General features: G+C 43.1%; 1 protein-coding gene across 2 annotated transcripts in view; it reads right to left on the bottom strand.

Annotated features, from left to right (window-relative positions):
* Positions 1–2,383, bottom strand: part of Myzap (myocardial zonula adherens protein) — an 86,562-nt gene extending 84,179 nt beyond the window's left edge. For both annotated transcript variants that reach the window (XM_078049557.1, XM_078049558.1), the window contains exon 1: positions 2,181–2,383. In XM_078049557.1, coding sequence (XP_077905683.1) covers positions 2,181–2,255 — 75 coding nt within the window. In that variant the 5' untranslated portion in view covers positions 2,256–2,383. The remainder of the gene's footprint in view (positions 1–2,180) is intronic.
* Positions 2,384–9,053: the final 6,670 nt, after the last annotated feature.

The following is a 9,053-nucleotide window of genomic DNA, read 5'->3' on the forward strand; positions in this document are numbered from 1 at the left end:
TATGTTCCTGCCAAAGACCATCACTTAGGTACCATTGGGTGAAATGAAAGAATGATATAGGCTTTACCAAAAATTTTCAACTTCGGAAATACTTTTCATAATTATTTGTTTAGCCTGCAATTTTATTTTCAAGACATCCTGTTTTTGTTTCCCTAAAAAGAAATTAAAAATAAATGTTTTTGTCCCAAGGCAGGTCCAATATGCCATTGTTGTACACCATAAGTCAAATATTCCATTTAGACAAATGCTACCATTCCTCCATGCAGTATCTCAATATTGTCAGTTGCCCTACAAATTCCTACTCACACAGCAAGACTAAACTCAGACATCACCTGCAGTAAGAGGCCTCCCTCAGGTGCCTCAGGAGGAACTGTGCCTTTTAGCTTCACAGAACTTTGAAAATACTTCACCACACTACACAATTAATGCTTTGATAATTTCATGATAGCAGTTTATGACAAAGTCTGCCTCCATAGGTAGAATGGACCCCATTGATCAGCACTGTACCACAGTTCCCCCCCCCCACACACACACACACAAACCCAGCACTTGTGAAATTTGCAAAACCAATGGCAGAGTTGGAAATGATAAAGATATGGAGAACACTAGAGCTTTTTGATATCCTCTTTCCAAAACAAGTACCAGGATGCCTAGTATAGCCCTGCATAGTCTGATTCAGATCCCTGAGACCTCCAGTCCAAAGTCTTATACAGTCTTATTCAAAAGGCAAAGCACTCTCAAAAATGTTCACAATGTACCAGATACCAAAGCACTTATAACTAAAGAGATACTCAAAAGAAAATATTGGAGAAAAAATGTCATTGGGTATACAGTATACAAACTAATCACATTTATGTATCTACCTACAATATCATTTTAGCTACCCCAACCAGTCCCTATCCCTGGAGGGGAAATGGACCTCAGCTGGGCTCAGGAGTATCTTTTCAGTGATTTCTATTCTCTCCCAATCAAAATTTTGTTCCAAATTGACAAATATTTCCAAAGAAATATGGCAAATACCTACCTTGAAGTAAGGCCAGGCCTGTGGCTGGAAACCCCTTAGGATCTAATATGACTATTGAAGTTAATGATTGGACAACTAGAGTTCTGTCAACCTATATGAACACAAACATAAACACACACACACACACTCAAAACTCATCACTTGGCCCAACCCAATTGTAACACACACCCATCTTCTACAGCTAATGAAAGACAACTCATAAGGTGATATAACCACCACCAATTGGTTGAGGTATATAAAAGTAGATAAGCATGTCTACAAGACTAGCAAACAGAGGTACCAAAGTGGCTTCTAGTTTGGACTTAAGCACTCATTCAGATAAACTTGGGGAAACATTATTCAGCAAGTTTCAATCACAGTGAAGAGATGTCAAGTAATAAGCAATGAATATCATGATGAAAGAATAAGCCACAAACCAAACCTCTAACAATTTGCTCTGAGATCCTGATTTTGGAAGAAATGCAGAATGTGAAAGATGCATATGCCTAGCCATTCTTCAAAGAGCATCTACAGAGGTGGGAAAGGATATAAAAAAGATTGCAGAGAAACAGGCTTCTAAATAAAACCCTCCCTGAGGATGTTGACCAAGGACCACCTCTGCTGCCACTGTGTTAGTATTTAAGCTAGAAAGAAAAAAGTGGCTTGCATAAACTAACCTCCCATACAACTGGGCTCCTGGGCAGCCAGCTGCTAACCCCTGATTTGCAAAGAGGCACCCACTTTGGCTAAACCCACTCCAGAATCAGTATTATTCTGTCACACTGAACACAAGTGACACCTACTTACTTCTAATCAATGGAAGAAGGAAAGTTTGGGTTTAAAATACCATCCATCTTACTTGTGGGCCTCAGGGTAGAGATACTACAGAAATGTCTCCCTTGCTTTTTTAAACTGGTGCCACCAATAAGTTTGGCTTGACAGAAGAGACAGGAAGGAGAGGAAAACTCTGGGAATTCCAGAAAGTCTCCCAAGACCTCTTTTCCAGCTGGTGAGGCATCCTTTGGGCGTCAAGTGGGAAGGTCACAACCAGCGCTGGGACTGACGGGAAAGTTGAGCCCAGGGTGGGCGTCAAAGCCAAGGGCTGGCTCCCGTGCGACCTCAAACGCAGAAGTGGCAGGGGAATGAGACCACCGGGGCCACTTCCCCAGCTACTCACCCTCCTGCTGGGCGTCCCGGGCGCTCTGGAGCTGCCGCCTGAGAGCAGGGTGACGGTGGACGTGGAACGCAGCATCCTGCAGCGGTTGCCGGCGTTGGGCTGGGCACCCGAGCTGCTCCGGGGCAGAATAAGTGTGCTGGGCGCGCCCTTCGCGGGGGTGGCTCCTGGGCCACTTGCTGCTCCAGCTTCGGCTCGGCGGGAGACGGAGGGGGCGGGGCCTGGGCTGGGGGCGGGGCAGGGGCGGGGCAGGGGCCGGGCCAGGCCGCGGGGCGGGGCCCTAGCGCGCTTGCCCAACAGGTCCTGCTGCATTTTCTCCCTAGTGCTCAGACCCTGCCAAAGTTGAGCGCTGTCCTTTCCCGTGTCGCTTTATTCTGACCCGGGGAGTAAGAGCCCTCGATATTTGGGAGGCCTAGACTCTCTGTCTTCTGAGGAGACGACCTCCGCCTGCACTTTCAACCTCAGGACTCATAGCAGCCAGCACAATCGACTGACCTCGTGGAGTTTGCAATCTGGTGGGGTCCCCAGAAAGATAAAGAGATGACAGGTGTGGGTGCTAAGGTAGAAGAGGGTACACGGGGAACTATGAGAGTACCCAACCAGTCTTAGGAGCCAGGAAAAGCCTCCCAGAGGAAGTGACTAAGCTAGAAAGCAAGTAGGAGTAAGCCAGACATAGTGTCCATCACAACTGCTCATATTTATTCAATGATTACTGTGCAACCAGCTGACAAGTACTTTGCATTACGTCAGTTAATTTTTACAACCACGCTTTGCGTTAGGCACCACTATTATCCTGTATCTTCATTTTGCAGATGAGGACATTGACTAACCAATGGATTGAGTAACTTAACAGGGGCCCCACTGGCTGCTGAAGGGCAAAGCTAGGGTATGAATCCTCTCAATCTGACCCTAGTGTCTTGCTTGTGCACTCTGCTGCCCCCTAACACGAAAGGGGCCAGCTCCAGGCCAAAAGAAGGAGCATTTTCAAGATAGAAGGGAGGAAAGGGAAAGCATATTTTTAAAACTGTAAATATCACAACGAAATGGATAAATGGTAGAGATGCAGCTAAAAGGGATCTGAGGCCAGGTCATGATGAGCTCAGTTTGGAAATGATAAAGATATGGAGAACACTAGAACTTTTTGATATCCTCTTTCCAAAACAAGTACCAGTATGCCTAGTATAGCCCTGCATAGTCTTATTCAGATCCCTGGGTCCTCCAGTCCAAAGTCTTATATAGTCTTATTCAAAAGGCAAAACACTCTCAAAATCAAAGAAGACATGATATCTCCACCCATTCTTTAAAGCCCAGGTCAAACTCTGCCTCCCACCAAGCTCTCCAGGACCTCATGCCCTTGAACACTCACACTCCTGAACCCAGCAACTCTTTGGGATCATATTCTCTGTCATAGTCATCTATTTGTATGTTTCCCCCCATCCTTCTGAAGGAGGAGACAGGCTCAACCCTCTCTGAATGCCCAGTATGGCACCAACAGGGAAGATGCTCAAAGAATGTTACTGAACAGAATTTCACATGATCTTGCAAAATTCATTTATTTTGCAGATAAGGAAGCTGTGGCCAGTGTATTTAAGTGATTTTCCTGAAGCCACACAGCCTGCTCTTTATTATCCTCACCATAGATGTGCCTGTGTTCTAAGTGCTTTATACTTACTTACTTTCTCATCTAGTTCTCATAGTGACCCACGAGGTAGATATTGTTATCATTCCCATTTTTCAGATAAGGAAACTAAAGCCAGACACATTAGGTCACTTGGTGCATAGCTGAGACTAGATATCTACTCTTCTAACTCCAAATCTATTGCTTTTTGACTACACTCCTTCCTTCATCCTCCCATCTACCTACCTTTTCCAAGAAAGGTTCATGAGAAGTTTCTTTCCATCCTCATTCAACACAGCCCTCTACACTTGGTAGAGTTTTATAAGACTGAAAGCTGGGTCTGCCTTTCAATAAATAGTGGTCAACATATGGCTGTTGAAAACTACCAGGAGTAGAGACATCTGCATGGTCATTTCAGTGGAAAGTAACTAATGATTAGTGTTGCTTTGTTGTTTTGCCCTGGGATAAATGGAAATGGGCTATTTGTCGAATAAAGTCAAAATAACCTGCCATCAGCAATGTTTATTTATATTATGGTAGTCACCCAATGACTACCCAAGATGGAGTCAACCTTTGAGAGAAAGAGTAGTCCATGGATCCATTTTTCTTCCATCCACTGATGTCTTTCATATTGTTAATATAAATAATACTTTGCATTATAATCCATTGCAAAAGTAGCAGACTGCTTACCATCTTGGGAGCCACATAGGAACTTATTTACATCTCTGCCTGCTTGATACCTGCTTAATACCTGGAACATATTCATTGGCACATGGTAAGTGCTCACTAAGTGTTGAATGAGTGAAGAAATGATATTACAGAGCAAAACTGCAACTGGCCTATCACTGAGCGAAACAGAAACTAAGGTCCTTGCCAACCAAGCTCCTAGGGTGGACCAGGGTCTCCAAGAACTTTTCCAACTGAAGCAACAAAAGCCCTGGGATTGTCCCAGTGAGGGCAGTTTCCCAACAATGGCTGCCACCAAGGATTGTGGGCAAAAGCCAAGCTCTGGCTTATGCCTCAGCCCCTTCCTACCAGGCCAACACTAGGTCTGGTAGACTCAATGGTAGCAAAGTTCACAAGGAATTGCAGGAAAGAAGAGAGTAAGGAGCCCCAGGAAGTGGGAAAGGAGAGGAAAGAAACTGGTAAGAAAAGTAGGGAAAATAAATCAATGGAAAGTAGCTCTAGAATGGAGAGGAAACGATAATAAAGCCATAGTCACAAGTTTCCATGAATAATTTGAGAAGATGATAATACAAATGAGGGATTAAGTGAAAGACTGAAAACTCCTGCTCAAGTCAGAAGTCCTTAGAATTAGCCAGGAATGCCTGTAATCCCAGAGGCTCAGGAGGCTGAGGCAGGAGGGTAGAAAGTTCAAAGCCAGCCTCAGCAACCCAGCAAGGGCCTAAGCAACTCAGCAAGACCCTAAGCAACTCAGACCCTGTCTCTAAATTATATATATATACACACACATACCTGCCCCCCTTTTTATATATATATATATATATATATATATATATAAAGGGGGGCAGGTATGTGTCTCAATGGTTAAGTATCCCTGGGTTCAGTCATCCCTGGTGCAAAAAAAAAGAAGAAGAAAAAGTCCTTAGAGTCTATAGATTATAGAGTAGGAAAGAGGGCAGAGTGAGAGAAGCGGGACAGGGCTCTGGAGGGGAAGGTCATTGTGGTCCCTCTCAACATGATCTGGTTCTCTCCAGGCCCTCCCTGAGCATTCGTGGTAGAGGGTTGCCACTATTTGGGCTCCAGGGAATAGGAGATGTGACAAAACTATCTTAGCTGCTCTCCCTTACCATCTATTGGAATAGTCACATATGCCTGAGAGCTGCCCTAAATATTTCTGCTGATATACAGGTATATAGAAAATTCCAGATACCTGTATAAATGTCCAGTTTTTTCTTGAAATCAGTTATTGAATTATACCTGCTCTCATCTCAGTTTCTAGAATTCTATTTCATATCCTCTAGGCATCTGCTTTCTGAATTGTCTCTGTTGCTTTCTGCTAATTCTTGTGCAAACTCTGTGTCTTTAGCTGAGGAGCTTTTGATGGGACCCTTTCTCTAGCAAGTCCTAAGCAGCCAAGACTGCTATTAGATTTTTAGCAGAAACAATTAGGAATTGAATCACTTGCTGGACAGAAGCACAAAATAGGTGAGCCCAAGCCATGTCAGGCTTCCTGATATTTTGCACCCTCTACACTCTTAACATCTCTGAAGCTTCCCCTTTCTTCCTTTTCTATTCACCTGCAGCAACATCCCAAAGTCCTGGCACATTCTCCTGTTCTGAATGCCACAGAAACCAAACTTCCACAATGGAAAAAGGACATGTTTGCAGCCCAAGAACAAAGGTATTGAATTACAAAGCCCTTTTGAATAAAGTAGAACAAGAAACCCTACATATTCACAGGCATCTGAAAAGTAGAGAACAGGGCCTAGTGATAAGAAAAGCAGACTGAGAGGAACCAAAAACCCTAACCAAATCCCCCACAAATCCACAGTGTTTGTAAGACTATCTAGACTGGGACCTGCTACTGACCCACCTGGGAAATACAAGCTCAATGCAAATGATTCTGCTGGCTTACCAACTAACCCAATGAGCAAATGATCAACCAGTAGAATGATCAAAAATAATTTTTTTTCATTGAACAAATATGTACCAAGCATTTGCAATGAGCTGGGTACTGGGGAGGCAGAGACAAGTAAGACAGCCCTGCTTTCTAGGATTTCATGATCAAACTGGGAAAAGAAACATGCATTTAGGAAATAAAAATATGACTAACACTCATGTGGCACTTACTATGAACAATAAATTGTGGATGCATTTTGAGATTTTTGAACACAAAGCAATGAGAAAAGTACTATTATGACCCCTAATTTGCAGATGAGGAAATTGAGCCACAGGGAGTTGAAATGACTTACCTATATTACCAATACTAGTAGGTGGTGGAGCTAACCTTCAATCTAAGGCTAGATAGCTCCATCTGTGTACTTGACAATTCACCTCCTATTTTGGGACAGGAGCTAGATTTGAGACATGTCCAAGGCACAGAGGTGGACAGAGAAGAATCTGCTGCTGCTGCAGAGGACAGGAAGGGCTTCCCTGGGAATGTGACCTGGGAGTTGGTCCTAAATAACAAGGAGGAAAAGGTAAGGGCTTTCCACACTAAAGTCCTGGAGAAAACGGTGAGGTCAGAGGGTCTGGGAAATGGCTGATAGCCAATTCAGCTTGAACTTCAGGGCAGAGAGAACGGTCAGAGACCAAGTAGGGTGAGGTTAGAGTGTAGAGGGCCTTGAATTCAGTTGAGCCTGGATTACAGGTCATGAGTTATGGAAATTTCATGAGCAAGACAGTGATATTATCAGGTTTGCATTGGAAAGATGGCATTGGCTGGGGCTGGGACTCAGCAGTAGCACACTTGTCTGGCATGTGTGAGGCACTGCATTTGATTCTCAGCACCACATATAAATAAATATATAAAATATATTTATATATATATATATATTTGATAGACCATTATTTTATATATATATATGAAAGATGAAAGGCTGCAGAGAAACCTGTGAAAGGAAGGCAGAGGCTGTCAGATGAGCACTTGTTTGCTTTTTGGGTTTTTTATTTGTTTGGGTTTTGGTACCAGGGATTTAATCCAGGGGCCCTTTACCATTGAGCCATATCCTCAGCCCTTTTCATTTTTTATTTCAAGATAGGGCCTTACTAAATTGCGAAAGCTGGCCTTGTACTTCCAAGCCTGTCTCAGCCTCCCAGGTCACTGGGATTATGGGCATGCGCCACCATGCCCAACTGTGGGTTGAGTACTTCGGAATGTACTGAAATTGTGTTGTTATGATATAAAGACAATCTCAACAGGGAGATTCAGTGGCAGTGGAAGGAAAAGTAGTGGGGTGGGTTCCAAAGTTTAACAATCAAGAGAGCTTAGTGACCAAATAAAAACTAGACAATTTTTGTGAATTGTAAGACCAATACTTCTATAGACTCCAAGGGAAGAGGAATCACTCACGCAAATGAATGAAGTTTAGGATGAGTGGTTACTTTCTCAGTTTGGTGGCATTTCTGTTCATTAAACACAAAGGTACAAACCTCAAGTCCTACAAGGTGTCAGTCTGACTTTCTAAATAGCTGCTACCATGGGCTTATAGTAGAAAGCCTTTAGATGCAGAGGCAGGAACTTATGTGTTTATCTTCTCAGAAAGACATCCTGCTGTCTTTTAGAGGAATTAGGCTCCTCCCAGTATCAATAATAACAGAAGGAGTCAGACAGTTGAGAAATGTTGAAGGAATTAGGACCTTCCTGGTCAGCGTGGTACAAAAAGCAGCTCCTTCTATAGCTTATGTGTGTCATGGGGTAATTTAGATTTTCCCTGAAAGCTACTGAATTGGTGACTGGTTAGAAAATTCCCCTTGGATGAATTAAAATGTGAGTCATACCAGTATTTTGGATGAATTAAAATGTGAGTCATACCAGTATTTTAATCTATATGAAAAATATAAGAGCTAATCTATGAAGAGGAAATTTTCATTTTGCATTTCTGCTTTAAAAATAGAAATCCCTGAGATGTTTATGCATACATAGTCATTCCTGCAGAACACCTGCTACATCCCTGTGAGTTATGACCATCATCTCAAGTTAGCTTCTCCCAGAAGCAGACTCTATATAGGTGATCATTAAGGAGCTGCTTCCAGGAGAAAACAGAAACGAAATGTGGGATGCAGAAAGGGGAAAAGTCAGCAAGGGAGCAAGCTCAGTTGAAGTTCCAGATTCAGCCTGATCCCAAGGGCAGATCTGGAGTGTAAATGGCACCTCAGAGCTGGTCCTGCCTCAAGACAAAGGCTGAGGTGCTTGTAGACTATGTTTGTCAGTCCTTGTCTCAGGTTTCCTGAGGAAGGGGTGAGGGATAAGGGAGGTTTATGATCTCCCAGGTGCTTGCAGCACTTGAGAGGAAGGAAACTTCATGTCCGTAGAAAAGTCCTCTATAAGCGACGGGGTAAAGACAATTAAAATTAAGAACACAAAAACAGGAACAGATATACAGAACAGGTCAAAGGAAGTCTGGGTGGGCACTAAGTGAGTCTATCACATCTATATACTATATCTACATACAAATCTGGAAGTAAATATTGATATCAAAGGGTATAGCCTATCTCACTGCTCAGTAAAACCTCTGGAAAAACAATAACCATAAATCACTGTGTGGCCCACAAGTCTGGAACAAAGTAGTGTA

This window comes from Ictidomys tridecemlineatus, chromosome 5 (genome assembly GCF_052094955.1).
Source record: "Ictidomys tridecemlineatus isolate mIctTri1 chromosome 5, mIctTri1.hap1, whole genome shotgun sequence".
NCBI classification, from domain to species: Eukaryota; Metazoa; Chordata; class Mammalia; order Rodentia; family Sciuridae; genus Ictidomys; species Ictidomys tridecemlineatus.